This window comes from Anser brachyrhynchus (genome assembly GCF_964034855.1).
Source record: "Anser brachyrhynchus genome assembly, chromosome: 7".
Lineage (NCBI taxonomy): Eukaryota > Metazoa > Chordata > Aves > Anseriformes > Anatidae > Anser > Anser brachyrhynchus.
This window is the reverse complement of record NC_137701.1, coordinates 20,863,067-20,882,690: the sequence shown is the minus strand read 5'-3', so window position 1 is coordinate 20,882,690 and position 19,624 is coordinate 20,863,067. Positions and strand designations below refer to the sequence as shown.

General features: G+C 42.0%; 2 protein-coding genes across 5 annotated transcripts in view; both read left to right on the top strand.

The window, feature by feature from the left end:
- GAD1 (glutamate decarboxylase 1) overlaps nucleotides 1-10,912 on the top strand; it is a 54,179-nt gene extending 43,267 nt beyond the window's left edge. For all 4 annotated transcript variants that reach the window (XM_080600981.1, XM_080600982.1, XM_080600980.1 and 1 more), the window contains exons 18-19: nucleotides 1,478-1,657; nucleotides 10,832-10,912. The gene's annotated coding sequence lies outside the window, so the exon portion shown is untranslated. The remainder of the gene's footprint in view (nucleotides 1-1,477; nucleotides 1,658-10,831) is intronic.
- On the top strand, nucleotides 3,498-19,256 carry GORASP2 (golgi reassembly stacking protein 2). The gene is made up of 10 exons (XM_080600972.1): nucleotides 3,498-3,705; nucleotides 10,832-10,912; nucleotides 12,503-12,706; nucleotides 13,103-13,189; nucleotides 13,677-13,807; nucleotides 14,427-14,559; nucleotides 14,682-14,805; nucleotides 15,169-15,255; nucleotides 17,305-17,400; nucleotides 18,186-19,256. The coding sequence occupies exons 1-10, from the start codon at nucleotides 3,643-3,645 to the stop codon at nucleotides 18,503-18,505; spliced, it is 1,326 nt and encodes a 441-aa protein (XP_080457098.1). The 5' UTR covers nucleotides 3,498-3,642; the 3' UTR covers nucleotides 18,506-19,256.
- The last annotated feature ends 368 nt before the right edge of the window (nucleotides 19,257-19,624 follow it).

Here is a 19,624-nt window from a genome sequence, read left to right as displayed (position 1 = left end):
GAGTATGTGTATGTGGGTACTAGTGCAGCCTAATGGATGGGTTTAAGGCTTCTCTGTGTCAGCAGGCTTTTAGCAGCCATTTGCGCAGCCTAGAGCTACTTTTCCATAGAGCTGAAGGGTCTGTGCTTTATGCCCTCTAGTAATGTGAAATTCTAAGCCAGGTGGATGCCTTCCAAGTGGCCATGGTTTGTTCCCTGCACTCTTGCAAAGGAGATCAAATCTCCTTGAGCACTGCTAACAGATGAGTTGTTTTTAGACATACATCAGACTGTTTATGGCTCCTTCCAACCCCAGTCCTGCTACGCTGTGACCGGACTCAACAAGCAGATATGCTGACCTGCAGCTCCTTGCGCTGGGCAATATGTTTACGGCAGGAATGAATGAGGTTGATTAAGGGATAAAAGATGTTATGACCAAGAACTTTCTTGTGTCCCATCCTTTTCTCAGTCACTGGACACTGCAGCTCTGTTTCTGCCTAAAACTGTCTCCTCTTAGTGTTTGATTACTGGGACAATCCCTTTTATTACCTTATCCACTGGAGATGCAGGCCTCCCCATAACTCTGGCAATATTCACTTAATTTAGTTTTAAAGGCACACAGTAATTAAAATGATTTACCGATTCTTAATAACGCTTCAAAAGCTATTGTTCTGGTGTATTTGTGTATGTTTCACTTTGAGGACATTTCTGCAATAAATCATCGTTTACTGCTTGTCTTAGCCCCTGGATGCTTTGGGTCAAACCTGTTGGTTAGTGCTTTTTTATTTCAGTAGCTCTCTTCCTGCTGCACATGCACTGGTTTCTCCATCCATCTTTATTCCTGTTTGCCCAGCACCAACAATACAGAAGGGATTAAGGAGGGAAAGTAAGCTGCTTTTCTTCAGCCACTGTATTTCCTGCTCTGCAGAGGGATGCTGGCCTGTGCTGAAAGCATTTGAAATACATCCTCTCCAAAGGTCAGCGTGGCTGTTTCATCTGTTGGGAACTGGATTTTAGCCAAGAGCCTTAGCTGACAGTTTCAAGAAGGCCACTTCAACATCCGTCTCATGCAGACAATTGTATGCAGTCTCCAGACTAATAATTCATCATTTGCACATATGTGTTTCTTCTCCTTCATTATTTTACTAGCATATTAGAAGGGCCGTGATTTATTTGTTAATTCATTATTACTCTTATCAAATGATGACATGTTGTTATCCAGGAAGATGCACTTGCTATCTCACAACTAATTATGCCAATTAAGTTTTCATGATTCCACCACAAAGCACAGCTCATTAACTTTAATTACTTTTGAAATGCAGCTGCTGAGTTACATACAGAAAGGAACAGGTAGGTTATATTGTTAGTTAATTTCTGCAGATGAAGTTTGTTGTCATTAGGTCTTAAGTGATACTTTTGGCCAATTTTGTTCCATATTTCCCATGTAAGTTTTGTGTCTTTTCACTTAAGAGGGTTTTAAATGTTCTTTTTCTTCACAGACTAGCCTTTCACTATAGAATGCTGGACCAAGACCAAAGATACTTCATCAGATAAATCTGATGTTTCAGTTCAGCCTTTAATGGGAGTCAGTGGACATTGACAAAGAACATCCTTCTTCACCAGAGCGGAACCAGCCCAAAAGGAGTGACAGCATTTTGATGGAAACCTGAGATGCTGTGGTAAGGCTAATAATGTTCCTACAAAAAAGCATCTCAGGGCTTGCAGTAATGCATGTGGCTTACATCTCCAGAGAGGTGCCAGGTTAGTATTTCTCTGAAGGGGTGCACCACGTGCAGGCATGAGACGTTTACAGATCTCCTGGGGAAGAAGGAAACAGAATTTATTTGTGTCTGTGAGAATAAGACAAACTGACAACAAAAGCAGCAGCACCGACCAGCTCTCAGAGGACATAGTGTCCAAGCAGACTCACAGTCACAAAATCTCTGTTGTTTCCCCACTAGCCCTGAGGTTTTACCCATGACGCTGTGCCTGTTGTAACTGTGTAGTTTCTGAACTGATACAGCTCAGTGTATTTTTACACAGTTTGGTGCATCTGTGCTCAGTACCCCAGGAGAACTGGTCTAGACGGGACCGGCTGAAGCAAACCAAAAAGCTGATGTGCCATTTGCCTAGCTGCGAAGGGGTGGAGGTGTTGAGAACCACTGATGTTTAAAACCAGCACATGAAATATCAGCAAAATCAAAGTCTAAAATAACGTGATAAGCCCACAGGTTGAACACCCTGAATGATCAGTGTCAGAGCCAGCAGTTTGGGGCCTGGCTGGATCCAGAGCTCCTTTCAGGTTGCTCTGTGAAGATCACCTCATTACTCAGGCATGTCTGAGTTCCTCTGTGTGGTGAGGGCGTGACACGGTGAAATGTGTCCCCAGCCAGTCAGTGCTAGAGCCTGGCTGTGTCACTGATCCATCCTGGGCCAGAAGTGACAGAAGGATGCCATAATAAAAGCTGAGACAAAAGGGAATCAAAGCCTGGGCCTTTAGTGCGGAGAGATGCAGAAATCTACCATGTAACAAATAAAGTAACTGCAGAGATGGCAGGAGAGCCGAGGGAGAGAAAACGGGGAGCTAGGATGCCAGCGGGCATGGCCAGCCTCTGCTGAGTGTGAGGCAGCAGCTGTCAACTGTCTGGCCACAGAGACAGCAAAGGAGGGGCTGGCATGGCAGAGGCAGCCAACCGGGAGGGCAGCACCTGTCCAGCATCTGCCTCGCGGCCATGGAACACCTACAAGCAGTCCACAAAACTGATGGCACCTGCCTAGCAACATAAGGAGCTGCTCTCCCAGAAGAGCACAGAAGAATGACCATGGGTGGCAGTTTGACACCAGCTGTGGATCCTGTAGAAGGCTTTGGATAAAGGGAAGTGAACCAAAACTGCTGTGCCTGGATGTCTTGTGATGCTGTCCCTCATAAACTGCTAATAGCAAAGAAAGAAAAGAATATGGCTGGGAATTTCTTTCAGAATTGAAATGGCGTATGTATGGAAGCAGAAAATGTACTTCAGCTGGTAAAATTCTTGGCCTTGTTTGGGTGACTCTTCCTTTATCAACTCATGTAGGTGTTACAATGTGCTGCAGTAAGTTTCTTGTACCCTATGAAGACCACAGGATTTCTTGTCAGATAGAGTTTAGTTACGTGTTACTTGCTTTGCCTTTTTACTTTGTACTGCTGCCTTTGGTGATCCTAGAGGTGAATTCTTGTAATGAAGTGATTACATCAGGATCTTCAGGATACCCAGGATCTTCAGCGCCGTGTTCCGGCTCACCACACGCTGCTCTTTCGTGCATTACCGAACACGAGCGGCGGCCGCAGCGCTCCCTGAGCACCGCCCCGGGCTCTGAGGGCGGCGCAGGGCGCTGCCCCCCCCGCGCCGCCAGGGGGCGCCAGTGCCGGGCGGGCGGCGCGTGGCCCCTCGTGGCCACCGTCCGGCCCCGCCCCCTCGTCCTGCTGCTCCCGCTCCCGGCGGCGGCAGCAGGGGGCGCTGTGGCGCTGCCCCCCCCGTCCCGGCCTGCCCCGCGCCGCCGCGCCCCGCCCCTGCCGAGGCGGGCGGGAGGAGCGGGTGCCACGTCCGTGGGGGCCTGCCCTGCCCTGCCTGCCCTGCCCTGCCTGCCTGCACTGCCCTGCCTGCCTGCCGGCCCGCCCGCCGCCATGGGCGCCTCGCAGAGCGTCGACATCCCCGGCGGCGGCACCGAGGGCTACCACGTCCTGAGGGTGAGGGCCGCGGCGCGCGGTGGGAGGGGAGGGGAGGGGGCGGCCCCGCGGCCGTTAGGGCCCCGCGGCCTCTCCCCTGCCCGGGGGCTCCCGGCGGCACCGCGGGGCAGCAGCGGCCGGGGCCGGGGCCGGGGCCGGGGCTGGGCTCCCGCGGCCCGGGGGGCTCCCGGCGGGGCGGCGCTGCGGCCTGCGGGCGGCGCGCGAGGAGCGGCCGGCTCCGGGAGCGCCTCTGCGGGCCCTGGGGGGGCCTGGAGGCCAACGGCCGGTGCGAGGGCACCCTCACGGCACCCTCCGGGCGGGCGCTGCTGTGGAGGAGCTCGTTTGCGCCTGGTTTTACCGCGTCAGCTCCCCGACTCGGGCTGGCCCCGCGTGCCAGGGGTGTGAAGGAGCTGCAGAAGCGTGCCCGTGTGGATTAGTGCTTCTTTGACTTGGTGTGGCTGTTAGCGGTGAGCTACAGCTGTACGTAGGGGAAGAACAGAGGTCGTCTCTTAGGTGTTAAAATGTTGGGTGATGCTTTTGGAAAGCAAATGTTGATATTCTGATAACACCTATTCGTCTGGTAGAAAATTTCCCATGTAAGCTGAAGTCATGGGGGTCTTTGTTTCTCCTTTATAATGTTAGTAATATATAACAATCTATTTTGGATTTTCCTTTCCTCCACAAAATACCTTGTTTTAGGATGGCGGGTGAAAAAGGCATGTTGTGGAAGACACTCATTCTTTAGAATGAAATAGCGTAAATACCATCTTCTTACTTTCAGGGGCCATAAAATAAGTAAGTGGCTTGCAGTTAGAATGTCAGCTCTGTCAGATTCAGCAGTTCATGCGGTTTGGTCAAAGCTTGCTAGTAAACTGAGGTGCGTCTCTTCTGTGAAGCACAATCTGCTTCTTTATTATAATCCTACTTGAATCTGGCAACTTTGTTTTCATTTAGGCACCTTCTGGTTGTAATGGTTTTGCTGTGACTTGAGGTGGCAGTGTTTGATTACTGGTCTCTAACTATAATTGGTAGGTGCATGTTGAAGAAGTTGATTTGTGAGAGGACCGCCAGTTTTCCATTAAATACAGGAAAGGACCTGCAGGCTGTTGCAAGCAGACTGATGTTTCTGTTTTTCACTACTTTATCTTCCTGCTGAGTCTTCAGATGCCACGACAATGAACAATTATTCTTCCTGTTGATAGGCATCTTAAATTGTACCACGATCGCAGCCTAATAGGAGCAAGGCCGGTGCTTATACGTTGTTAGGTTTGTAGTTTCAAAGTTGAGAAAAGCTTTGAAGTTTCATAAAATTATAATTTGTAATGTTTAAATTGAAATGTATGTGAGCAGAATTTCCCAACTTAGTTTCCCCAAGCTGAGCTGTGCAGTTGGTGTTCTGTAGCAAGGTGCTCAGCTCCTGCTGCTGGAGGAGCTCTGCACAAATACTTGGCCTGTCTGTGTGGCCCAGCCTCTGGCAGCGCGTTGAGCAGTGGTCTTGCTGTCTTCTACTTTATACTCAAGCTCAAACGTGAGTTCTGAGCTCGGTATTTTACTCACGTAAATCAGACTGGCGGGCCTGGGAGCCACACAGAAGCTGCCCAGGCAGCTGCACGTCACGGGTTTCTGACAGCGAGCCTTCCAGACCGCACCGGCTGCCTCCCTGCGGGGCTGGTAGCAAGTGCCATTCCCGTCACTCCGAGCAGGACCAGAACAGAGAGCCAAGGGAATAATACAGACTTTTTAATCACTAATTTCTCACTTCTTTTCACTTTCCTTTAAAAGATTACTTGAGTCTTTTTGGCAGTTCCTGCGAATATGCAATGCAGCATTGCTTTCATTGTGGGCTTTTTTATCAGTGCACTTGTAACAGGAAATATGAACCCTCCAGGACTGAAGCGTTGTAGAAGGAAAGCAATTTCATCACACTCATCCCCGATGGGACAAGCTGCTGTGGATTGCGCTGTTGGGGTTCCTAGGCACTGAAATGTAGCTTTTTTTTTTTTTCTTAAGATGGAGATAAAGTTGCAGACTGTTTTGTTGCCATCACCCCTTCACGGGTACACCTAATGATCTGTCTGTCCTGTGTTTGAATCAGTTCTTTAGAACATGTTTTTATTCGGTATACACGATTCTGCTGTTAAGCTTTCATTTACTGGATTGTGTAATGTGCTGATAAATCTTGTGTTTAACCAGTGCCTCCCCAGCTGATAGCGTGCACTGTTACTTAGCTCTGGGGATTTTCACTATTGCTTCTTCTTACATTGGAAACACTTTTTAACATACAATTACGTGGTGGATTAGGGCGACTGTCTGCCTCTGTGTATTCTCAGTAGACACTTATGTCTGCTCTTCAAATCAGATTGAAGTGTAATTTTGAAAAACTTTACTGTCCAGCATTGCAAATGCAAAACTGCTATAGTTTGCCCACGCTCAATTTGACAATTTTTTCAAAAATAAACAATACAATAATTTTTATCTTCTAGAGGTCTGTATGTTGCTGTGTCATATGCTGTTCTCACAAAAAGATAAGTGAACCACCATGCCTGAAGTTTAGATTTCTAACTTTTGCTTCGGTTTGTTATAGTAGAGATGCAAGTATGTAGCCATGAAGAGGATTCTTCTTTTCTAAAGGGGGCTCGGTTTTTAAGTGCTCAGTGTGAATGCTCTGTGTTAAAAGTAAAACTTGGTGCTGTGCGGAGGGAATCTATTTTCTTGTAAAAAGCTTATAAAGCTTTTTCTCTTAAAAGCTGGTTGTTCATAAGGAAATTCAATACAGTTATACTGTGTAATGTGTTATAATAGCTGACAAATAAAATTGGTTATAAGCCCTAACAGAGGAATCGCTCACAGACTATATGTAATGAAGTTTTATTACCTATTACAGAACATGCAGAAGAACTACAAAAAAAAACTTTATTCAGCATTTTGTTGGTAATAAAGTAAATATTACTTAGGATTTCTTGTTTGGAAAAAAAAAAATGCTTTGAAGCTTTTGCTCCCTAGAAGTTGTGTATTTAGTGCTTGCAGCCAAGCTCTGAAAGGTTTAAGTGGACACTAGTGTAAGATGTGACTTTCAAAAGTGACGAGAGCCTTCATCTGCTTTTGAGAATCATGGTTTCCATGCCTAATTCCATGTGCTGTAGCATCGGAGGCTCAGGGCTTAAAATTGTGACCACTGTGTTGCTAAGCAGTCATACTGTAATGTGTGAAATAAATATATACTATGTAGTTACAAGGGATAGTGTTGAGAAGGGGTTTTAGCAAGAAGAAATACTATGTATTTACTGAAAAAGAAATCTTATTTGTTGTACAGATTATTATTAGTGTCTTGACCTTGAAACTTTTTCCTTGCTTAATTCTTGACAGTGAATTAAAAGTGAAGTAAGTAGCGTGTGTGATGTATGTGCTCAGCAGTCCTGCTGTCTGGGTGCTGCCTCCTCGGTGAGAAGCTGAGGGCCTGCAGCATTATATGAGGCTGGAAGGGCCATAAAGCCCTTTTCTACCTTCTGACTTTCGGCATTCCTGATATTTTCTTTGCTTGCTCTTACAAGCCTCTGGTGGCAGCAGTTCCACAGCTCCTCTTGGTAGTCTATTGCACTGCTTTTCTGTACTCACAGAAAGTCAGGGCATTTACCCACAGGTGGCTGTAACTTACACGGCTGCAGTAACAGCTGGCTTTTAGGGAATTAGGCTTCCTAAGCTGCTGTGGATGGTATCTTGCCTGCACTCGCATCTGTTGTAAGTGGCAATACTTGGTGTTTTTTTTTTCTCAGTCCTTACTCGATTATAAAGGCTGGTTACTGACCGACTTGGGAAATACAAGCAGAGAAGCACAAAGCGGGATTGCTCAGGAGGCCCAGAATTTATGTACCTATAAATGGAACCTTTATTTCCATCACTAGCAGCAAGGTTTCTGTGCCCTCGTGTTTCCTAAGACACCTAGTTACCCTTCATTGCTGTAGTTCGTGACCAGGGCTTGGAGCAGAAAGCTGTGCTGTGTGCGTGGCGCTGTGCAGCGGTGGTGGCAGATGGATGGCTGAAAACGCAATGGCGCAGCGTGGGAGCTGTGTGGGGTCACTGCTGGTGTCACGCAGGGCTGAGCGTGCTGCTTCTTCAAGGGGGAGAACTCTCACGTGGAACAAGTGCAGCACTTAGGGGTTTTGCTGGGACCGTCAGGCATGAAAATGCTTTTCCATCAGTGGCATCGGGCCCAAACAAGCTAGGGAAATATGAAACTTTGTGACTGAACCTGTACATCACAGGATGAGGACACGCGGTGACAGAAGGGGTAGAGGTACACATGTTTGTGTGATTTATGCAGTTATAAGAGCTTGATTACTTTCAGAGACAGCTTCCTGGCGGTTTCTGCAAGCACTTTTACAAACAGACCGTGTAAAGATGTTCAGGGTTCAGATGGATATGGGGGAAAGTGTTCAACATCTACAGATAATTTCTGCGAACTAATCATTCAGAACTTGGAAGCTCTCACTGTGCCTTCATCAGTTTTGGGCAGACTGTAAGTAATGTACTTAGAATACCAAATCCATACGTTTCATGTGTCAGTGAGCTTGACATTGATAGATGCTGAGTGTATGTAATTCTCATTTTTTGTAGGTTTTTCTAATTTTAAAAGATTACCTTACTGAATACTGGTCGCTGTTGGTTTAAAAGGTTCAGGATGTAATCTGTCATATGTGAGGTTGTGGTGGGAAGGATGTTGTGGCAGAGGGGTTGGGCTTTTTCTTCTTCTTTTAAGGAATGCATTTAGAAATGGAGGAAAATCTCTGAATGAAGAGCGGACCATGTCAGGGCTGCTTTTGCAGCTGTTTGCTGGCTGACATCTGGCTTTTCATGATTTCAAGGCCATGATGTGTATCTAGGTCTAACAATCTGGTATGTTATCTGAAGAAATGTATCGGGTTGCTGGGTTTACTCATTTTTCTTGATGAGGTTTAAGATGACATTTTCTGACTTCACGAGTTCTCCCAATAATTTCTGAAACCATCTGCTGATTTTGTTTAGGCGGAAAGCCTTCTTGTCAGGCATATTAGAAAATACAAAATGTGAGCATGAAATAGGTGGTGGAATGAGGGAGGGAGACCCTATAAAGCGTTTTTTTGTGCCCTCCCCAAACTGAGTAACAAACAGCACAAGCTCATCCTTCATTAGCTACTAGAAGAACCACATCTGAGGAAAGGATGTTTTGAATGACTTGAGTACAGGAGAAGCTTCAAGCCTGAGAATGCAATTATGGAACATGTCCATCGGAAACTGGAGTTCTTTACTGCTTTCATGAAACTGTTTGTTTAACCTTTCTTTGGTGGAAAAGCCTCGAGTACCTGACTTAGCAAGGTAATGCTCTCCGTATTTGAGCAGAATAATCACCCAGCCTCTCTGTAACATTTTTCATAAGCTACAGTTTCTGTTTGTGGACGCTGTTCTGAGGTTTTATGTTATTGGAAGTTTTAATACCTGAAGTTAAAGATGAGCTCTGGGTACAGTTCACTGAAGTCAAAGCAACACATCCTCAGTGTGCCCAGGAGTTTCTGTGCAATCGTGTCAGAGGGCCCGCCACATGGAGTGTAGCTTGTACTCTCACCCCTGACCCGGTGCGCAGCTCGCTCTCTTACCCCTAGTGACTTTTGGCAAGAGGTATCTCGAACCCACGGACTGGCCTCATAGCGTGGTGCAGTGCTTCTGGCTCGCTGGGCTGCGCTGGTGAGTGAGAGCTGTGGTCCCATGCAGTTAATAGCTGGCACCTGGGATAATACCTTTCATTTCCAAGGAGCATGCAGGTGTCTTGAAGAGACACTTCTGTAGACACACTTCAGGATCTTGTTGGAAATGTGGGTTTCTGTTATTTCTACCTCAGTTGTTTTTATTGCTTTGGCTGAGATAGTGTTGAATTTGTACTTGTTGGCTGCTTTATCAAATTTTGACAGCAATTAATGGAACTACTGATTCCAAATTATTTTTCGTTCATGTTTCGATTATGTGACACTGACATTCTAGGCTTCTGGCATCTGTTACAGAAGGCTATCCACAAGTAATCTGTGTTTTTTCAAAGCCCTGACATTGTGATTGTGTCAGGTGGAGATAAATAGTCTGACGCCAGTTTTAGTAGCAATCTAACTTCTTTCCATATTAGAATATTTTCTTTTAGATGACTCATCCTAAGAAAACTGAATTCCTGCAGAATCAGATTGGTATTGAACAAACTATCAGATTTGTGCCAGTTTTGTCAGATGGATTAACACGTAATGTAAGAAACCACACTGTTAGGGATGATGCTTTTTAGAGCATTTGGAAGATGAATGTAGGATGTAAAAGAAAGCCAGCAAGTAAAATGAATCAATTGACAAGTAAAGATAGATACACTTTGCTCCAAAGGCTGTAGGAAAAATCTGACAACCATGTTGGAGATTTTGTCTATACTGGCAATGCGTGTAACAGTGAAAAGCCAGCACTGGCAGAATATGTCTCTCAGTTGTTCCATTTGGAATTAAAAACATACTTTAAGATTCTGGGACAAATGCATATCCAACATTTAAGCCTGTCCTAGTGGGGTGGTTGAATTATTTGAGCTGCCATAGCTGCAACACTGCATCCTTCCCTTTTCTTGTGGCTTGCTGGTATGTTAATGAATCATAGGTTATACACATGCCCTCTATTTCTCAAGAATGTCAACAGGTGATGTTTAATCATGAGATAACAACCTCTGCTTATGCAGATTTAACTCTCCTTTTCCTCTAATAAGTGTAACATGAAAAACAGGGCCCAGTGTTGGTACTTGGGTAAAGATGCTGCTTTTTAACTAACTTTTTCAGAATTTGTTATGCTTGCCTATTGACCATAATGTCCTTTATTGAAATAAATGTCTGCAATTTAACTGCTACAGATGTTGAAGCAGTGCTTGTCCCAGTGGTTGTTTAGTGTTGTCCTTCCTCAATAAAATATAGTGATCTTTTTACACTTCCTAAGGGAGGTATTGTTTTGGTCCAAAAATTTATATCTGAACATGCTAAAAATGGTATGTACAAATATCAGTAGTTTCTAGAACTACACATAGCACGACCAGAAATATAATTCTAATCTATAAACCAGCATTGGTACGCTGTTGCTAAACTCTTGTTTCATTTTCTGTTAGGTACAAGAAAACTCACCAGGGCATAGGGCTGGATTGGAGCCATTCTTTGATTTTATTGTGTCTATTAATGGTTCGAGACTGGTAAGTGTGCTGCTATTTTATAATACTGACTGAATACAAGCAACATGTTGGGAATCTTATTTCTATAGATAAACAATTGTATTTATTTATATATATATATAATATTGATCCTTGGTCTAAAATTGGAATGCCTAATTACATCAGAAATCAATTTCCTTTACCTTATAATTGTATCAAAAATTGAGCTGGAGAGTAAGAGTGCAGACAGACATGCTCTCTGTGACCATTTCTGCCAGCAGAAGGTAATACTAGCTATTGACCCACCTCTAGCTGCTTGTGCGAGTGCCCCCTCCAGTTCAGTCTGTAAAACTGCTTGTGTGAGAACTTGTGAACTCATTTCAGTCAAAACAAGTTGGTTGAAAGAACTGTTGTCAAAGCTGTTAGTTGGGCAGGAATCATGTGAGAAAGTTTTCAAGTTGAGCTGTTGTGAGACAGCAAACCATCAGAGCAGTGGAAAAAAACAGCTGTGGGTAAACTCTTCCAGTGAAGCTGGTTCAAGAAAGACTCTGCAAAGCTGCAGGGCATATCTAAGAACATATGGAAAGAGCTCAGAGTGGGATGAAGTATCCTATCTCTCCTGTGGAAATATCTGCTCTACTTTAAGTGATTTTGTTCTCTGGAAGCATGACAAGTAGGCCCTGTAGTTAGTTCTCAAAACTTGCTGTTTCAAATCAGTTTTCTGGCATTCTCATAATACAGATTTACTTGCAGAGTTAAGAATTTGAATTGCACATTATGTCCTGCGTGGGTTTTGAGTAAACAGGTCCGTGTTTACATGGCCTAAGATTCCACTACCTGAGGACTGTTAAACTAATCAGAGCAACGTGTATGTCCATGTGGAAAATACAGTGCTGTATTAAATGCTAAGCTGGAGCCTGAAGTGGTGTAACTGAGTCTGTAACCAGGATGTCTGTGAGCAGTGCAACTTGGCTTTGGTCCCATGTGGGGCTGGTACGTGGCTTCACAATCTAGAGCTGGCTCATTCAGGGGTGCCTCAGTCCCTGTCCTCTGCTCCCTCTTGCCAGAGAGGCATTCCCAATGTCTTCTTGCAAACATGGCCTCAGATGCTGTTGATATACTGGTCCTTTAAAAAAAAAAAAAAACACAACAGAAAACACAAACATCTATGATAGTTCCAAAAATGCTGTTGCTCTATGTTTTGAGTAACCAAAAAACAAGTTACTGGAGCTAGTTAATATCAGTGCATAAATTCTATCATTAATTACTTGAATGTTATAGGAATTGAATGTTTCTGATGTGAACTTTGTTACAGGTACCAAGTTTATGAATGGGAAACAGGAATATCTCCATATTTAAATGTTAATTTCCCGTATATCATATCATATATAGGTTTAATTGAAGTGTTTTTACAATTGGAATATATGATCTATTACTGTGAAACCACAGTTTTTCTCTGGAGGTGTGTTATAGAATTGTGAAGGGACTGAAAGCTTGTTATGAAATACCTGTAGAGATATATTCTGATAATGCTTAGTGTTTATAGGAATTCTGACATGCAATAGTGATCCTATAGAACTGGATGCTCACTGTGTTCAACGCTAAATCAAGCTCTTATTTCAACATTAACAGAATAAAGACAATGACACTCTCAAGGACCTGTTGAAAGCAAACGTTGAAAAACCTGTAAAAATGCTAGTGTACAGTAGCAAAACGCTGGAACTAAGAGAAACATCAGTGACCCCCAGCAACATGTGGGGTGGACAGGGCCTGCTGGGGGTGAGCATTCGTTTCTGCAGCTTCGATGGAGCCAACGAAAATGTATGGCATGTATTGGTATGTACAGACTTCCAAGTATTTTTCTGACTGCAAAAATATGTTGCTTACTGTTAATGTTTTTCAGTCTTTTTACAGAAAAGTAACTTGCAAGGGGGTATGCAAGCTATGAGATGAAATTGGTCTGTTTTCTGTTGGCTTTGTTTTTTGAAAGGCTTTTGAAGTAGAATTATGTTATCAAATCTCTTATCAGTGCTGTTGCACAGTATTCTGAACTCCTTGTGATGGTGTCTAATGAGACTGTCACCTCACTGCTGTTTTACTAGTTCAGTTTACTAGTTTCACTAACTGGGTTGAAAACTTAACGAGTTTGTCTCACTCAAAACTTGTGTGAAATGCATATGTAACTGTTCTGCTGCACTCTGGCTGTTTCGTAATTTTCCATCTTAAAACCAGGAAGTGGAACCAAATTCTCCTGCTGCATTGGCTGGACTCAGACCTCACAGTGACTATATCATTGGAGCAGATACTGTTATGAATGAGGTATGTACATATACATAAGTTATATACATATATATATGTAAGTAACATCTTGATTTTTTTATTTTGTTAAACTAGAAAACAGCACCTAGGCGGTTTGAAACATCTTCTATTCTGTCTGTTCGCTGCTAATTGAAGTAACTTGATACAAAGAGGAAGGTGTTCTGGCATGTTGCCCCTGCATTGTGCTTAAATGCAATTCTGGAAATAAAAATTGCTCTTAAATATCATTACGAAGTCAGATGTAAACATTTTGTACTCTAATGTTAATATATCAAATAGCAGATTTAAGATCTGGGGTTGTCCCACATGTGTTCTAAGTTGTGCCAGCAAAGCACTTAAAGTTGTCCTTGTGATAAAACAGCAGCACCGCAACAACTGCACCGTGTAGGTTCTGTTACAGAAAGTTAGGACAAGGAAGATAATCATTCTCATATCAAGTGATAAAATAAGGACAAAAGAGCCCTCATTCGTTATTATCCTTTTGCAGTCTGAAGATCTCTTCTCCCTTATTGAAACACATGAAGCAAAGCCATTAAAACTGTATGTATACAACACAGACACAGATAACTGTCGGGAAGTGGTGATTACTCCAAATTCTGCCTGGGGTGGAGAAGGCAGGTAAGAAAAAATATGTCATGGGAGCTGGGGCAAAGTGGAACAACTTTCTTATTAGCACTAGCCTAAAAGCTGCTTCCTTAAGTTCTCTGCAAAACTGGGAAAAGACTGTTCTTATATCCAAGGTGTTTCTGCTATAGTAAATTACATACATACTTGAAATTCAGATTTAGTTACTAATTGGGGGGATATATTTGCAGAGGAAATTAGCTAGTTCAAAAATGCACGGAGTGCAGTGATTGCTTTCTGCATGAGACTTCAAATACACATTAGGCTGTAGTATATTCGTACAGTATCGCACTGTACCCAGAACAGGACTGCAAACAACAGGTGTGAGTTGAATGCAAAGGTATATTCCTGATACAGCTGCTTGGTTCAAATAACAATAAAACTTGTGCTAAATATTTATTGCTAAAAGCTACAGTTTCCTTTCTATTGTCTCATAACGATTACTTCTCCATAGAAAATGAGGCAATATTTAGCTTTTTCCTGTAAACGCAGATATTTGTATAGAACTTATCTTGAAACCTGTTGGCATCTTGGGTCTTTCATGCATTTGCTTGATGTGCAGTTTGTAGTATAAAGTTGCTTTACTGACTTCTAAATGTTCATGTTTTAAAAGCCTAGGATGTGGCATTGGCTATGGGTATTTGCATAGGATACCTACACGCCCATTTGAAGAGGGAAAGAAAATCTCTCTCCCAGGACAGTTGTCTAGTGCATCTCTCAGTCCCCTCAAAGATGGCTTTACAGAGGTAAGTTGTAGTCACTCCTTTAGCTTCGTAAAATGGATTATGATGTTATCTTGCTTTTCTGCTTTTACTGGTTCTTGTGAAAACAAACCCTAATGATGTAACTTTTTTTTTCTTTTGGAAAGGTTCAGCTGTCATCAGTTAATCCCTCGCCAGCATTACCCCCTGGGCCAGCAGGACTTGAACAGAGTCTCTCCGGACTTTCAATTAGTTCACCCTCAACTACTGTCAGTAATGTTCTCAGTACAGGTTAGTGTGGAAGTAACTAACTTCTGAAATGCATAGGTATATTGACGTGGTTTTTTTTTTTCGATTCACAGGTGTTTCCATGTATTTAATAAAAGGGAGAAGAGGGACTCTTCCCCCAAACTTCTCTCTTCCCAAAACTTTTCTTAACAACAAAGGCTGTAATAGTTATATTCTCTTTAACACAAGCATAACACAAGCACTGCTCACAAAAGATTTGGTAACTTCTATCAGAAATGTGTTATTTTAAATAATGATTTTCTTCGTCAGTGTTGTACAGTTATTTAAGGCATGTGTTCCCTTGAGGAAGGGAGGTGAAGTGTTGTATGCTTAAAATTAGTGTTGTTTTCCTGTATACTCCACCAGGTGTTCCAACAGTTCCATTATTACCACCACAAGTCAGTCAGTCCCTTACTTCTGTGCCACCAGTTAATCCAGCAACTACATTACCAGGTGAGTAGGTAACATTTAAAACACTTCTGAAACAAAGGAGAAAGTGAAGAGTGTTGTCTTTTTCCACCCCTCTTTTGGGGCTGCAGGATGTAGCTTCGTACAGCTTAGGCATTTCATATCAGAACAATTTTATACAACCTCTGCAATGTTAGGAGCTTTTCTTTTTTATAGACATGCTGTGCACATGGTTCTAGCACAGAGGACTGAGTTAGCAAGAAAGCTCATAATCACTTACCTTTCAGGCCCCCCTGCACAACAGATGTAGCATTCTGGATTTCTATGGAAGGTATTAGCTGTGCTTGCAACGCTTCTTGATTTGATACATCGCTACTTGCCATACTTCATAAATGGTATGGTGCAAAATACTCTGGCAAGTAGCTTCAGAGTTCCTGTTTGTCCTTTTCGTTCAGACATAAAGACCGAAAAAAGATTCGGGAAGGCATACGTTGCCTGTTCCTACATTCCTTTCACCTATTAAAAATTCAGTTTTAGGAGGCTCCTTTTTAATGCTCAGATTGATCATTCTTAGTATAAGCAGAGGGCTAACAGTATAGAACTATATGTTGCAGTTACTGTTTCTGAATTATTTAGCAACTAAACTCTGTATAATAAAAGCAAGAGTCTGCCTCCAAAGTACTGTATGTTATTTCCTGATACTAAGTGTTTTGAGCGCTAGTACTCCAGAAATATTTATAGTGGGTAAGATAAGTTTTGTATGGGATTTTGCCATGTAATTGATGCACTGGTACAGGACTCAGTCATGCACTTCCAAAACACTGAAGGAACTGTGTTTTGTTTTGTAGGCTATAAGAAATGTAGATAAAGGTTTTAAGTAATGCATGGAGGTATGGTCTGTAACATAGGAAATATTATGTAGGATAGCTAAGTGCCTGCATACAAGAGCAGGGAACTTTAATCTTGTACTGCATATCTAAAATAGTAAACCACTAAGGTTGGCTTCTGTTAATGTCTTCTCCTTTCCTGCATCCATAACCCTCTCCTCAAACAGCTGCAAATATGAATTTTTATTCCACCTTGTTCTTAGAACAGTACCATTGCCTTTTTGAAAGTTATTAGAATATTGCATTACAATTTCATGAGTATGGACATGCAAATTGTAAGCCTTAAATATATAGGAGGTTTAATATTTGAGTGAATTTGTGTGAAGTTCAGATTTTTTTCAGATTAAAAAAATCAAAGTTGCTTATAGCTGAACTGAAAGCTCTTTGACTCAGATGATGTCAGCCTCTGTGGCTAATAAATTCTCAGGTAGGTAAAGAAAGATGTTTTTTAATCAAAATTTGTGTACAGTTGCCTGTTTTTAGACTTTCTCCCTCCTCTCCCTGTTGCTACTGTAATATTAGCAATTTACCTCAGAATTAGACATCCTTGAACTAACCATAAAGTAGGAAGAAAGCCATTGTATCAGAAATGCAGCTCTTCTAAGACAGGAGAATCAGGAGGGGAAAGATGTTTTACAGCAAACACAATGATGAAGGGCCATGTGTTATGTTCATTGTATGTTTGTATTGTATTTTCAATCCTTCCTGACCTTGAAAGTTACTGTTTTGCCTTTTCTATATATTTTCGTTTAACTTCAATTATAAACTGAATAGAAAAGACTAAGAATAGTATTTCCGATCCTTCATACTGATTTTTTTTTCCTGTATTTCATATTATGATCTTCTGACATTCAAACTAGGAATGGAAGGCTTCTGGTACAGTGCTGCAGTGAAACAACTATTTTTGTTAAAAGCTGAACTTTGAAATTAAAAAATGTTTATTCCTTAAAATAAGATTCTGCTTTCCTCAGGAAAATGTGAAAGATCGGGTTTGTGTATTTACTAGTCCTATCTTCCTGCAGTTGGTAACTTTTTTCATTGTGTAACTTGAAGTTGAAAGTCAAGTGAATTTGCATTTTTATATGTAAAGATGATGATCAAGATGTAAAGCAATATGAAACAACTTCAAATAATTAATAAGATCCCAGAGATGGGAACAAAAAAAAGCTTGAAATTTTCAACTGTCATCTTTCCACTTTCCTCTCAGGTCTGATGCCATTACCAGCAGGGCTTCCCAACCTGACTGATCTGTCCAAACTTAATTTACCGGCACCACACATCGTTCCAGAAATCATACAGCCTGGTAAGTGCTTCTGCAAACTGAAACATGGTAATAGCAGGTCTCTCCTTGATGATCTTTGACACTCTAATTTAGAACCATCTGGTGGAGTCCTGAAGAGGATAAATTGAACGTTTGCCGGAGATGGGAGTTGACATTAGTGCCCAGGTGGGGTAGGCAAGGAATATGTTTTGAGATAAACTAATTCTGAACTTGTGTCTGTGTTTAGTTGTTTCATCTCATATTACCTGATTTATAACCCCAGGAGAGATTGTCCTGTGCCAAGAAAGAAAGTATGTAGTTTTATGGGTAGAAGAAAATATGAGGTGTTCCCTTGTTTGCTGGACAAGGAGATTGAAGAACCCTGATTGAATGCCAAAAGTACTGACTAATGCTAGATTTATAGTTTTGAATAAGATAAAACTGCTGAAGGTGCATATGGAGCAAGCAAAAAGAAATTGAAAGCTTACATGAAGTAAGGTTCTTGTTAATTTCTTGTTTCTGGCAGTTTAAGTGAAAGCCAGTAAAATCTAATCATCAGTATTAATGTCTTAAAGTCCTAGTCCTCTGCGGAGGTGGAAACAAACTTGAGTTTATCCTGATTCTTTGTCTCCGAAATCCAAAATGTATTGGGCTTTGAAACTCGTCTGCTGAATAAGTGCTGCAGGTATATCATGCTCACGCTCCTCTTGGAGAAGAGGTAGCCACTTGAAATTAAGTAGGGGATTAGAGAAGGGGAAGATTTTAAACTAAAACAGAATCTATCCAGATCTGTGATATGTAGCAGCTCACTGCCTTTTTTTTTTTAGGTTTGCCAACTCTTCCGTCTTTGCCACCTCTGAATCTAATGGGAATAACACCTCTATCAATGCCACCAAAATGTGTTCCCCTGCTTCCTTTGGTCACAGAGGTTTCTACAGTGCCTACAGATTTGCTTCCCTCCATGACTCAAGCCGGAAGCTTTTCCGTTGACCCTGGCACTACTGTAAATGTAGAACAGACCTCTACACTTACCTTGGATAGCACTACCCCAACTTCTAAGGCGACTATTGTTGACAAATCAAGTGAATCCTTGGCCGTTAATGAGAAAACATCTGGCACCACAGATACACAAGCTTCTGAATCATAACTCCAGATCACTGTTGGATTGGCTTGGTATTTATTTAGCCATGGGATACATATTTGAAGAGCAAACTATCATTAATTTCATACTAGTTTGTACTTAATCTTTAGGAATCCTGTAAATAATATGGAGGTATAATAAAAATAAAGGGGATTTATAAAGTGTGCTTGGTGGGTGGGGAGGAAGAGTACTGGTACTTAGCCAAAAAAAAAATAAAATAAAATTCAAGGTGGTAAATAGAATTCCACTGCCAAACTCGGAGGTATATGTTTTTAATATAGCCTGATAGCCTTAGTCTGCTAGGCCTCTCCTTGCTTATTATTAGCAACTTTTGCTTCTGATAGAAATGAAGCAGTTTTTGCGTGTGACATTTACATACCATAGTTCTTGTCTTTGCAAGTATCTTGTTACTACAGTGGGGATGAGAATGTTTAGTCTGAGTTGTAAATTTTAACAGTGCAAAACTTCCACCTAAAGGTATTTCTATTAAAGTTGCTGAGTGACCTGTTAACTGACATCTTGTTATTCAGCTTGTACACAAATCTTTATTTTGAGCTCTTGAGAGATGCTCAAGCCACGTTTTGTGACCGCTGCTGCGTTGTTTCACACGCCCACTGTAAAATGGCATTTGGAAGGGAATGCAGGAAATGTTAAATGTAGCACACAATTTGGCACTTCATGACTACTGTAAGACAAATTAATGGATTAAGCATACATACAGCAATAAATTCCTGGAATTTTATCCCATGTGACAAAATAGCACGTTTATTTGCTTAATGCTTAAATTCTTTTAACTGTTTTGAGCTTAACTCTCAAGCACAAATCAGTGGAAGGGCTCCTGTCCAGAGGAACAGATCTAAGAGGGGAATGCCAGACTTCTAGTGCAGGTGGGGTCAGTAGAAGTGGTTAGATCTGTTGTAGCAATGAGTCATGAAATCTGCCTGCAAATGTTTCAAACTTGTTTTTTTTAAATTGATGTTCAGGATGAAAATTATAGATAAACTGTAGACATATACCTGTATAACCTGGTATGTGTGCTGTACTCCAGGTGATAGAGCCTTAGCTCCAGGTGTCAGGTGCAGCTGATGTGGAAAACTTCTGTGCTGCTTCAGTCCTTCTATACTA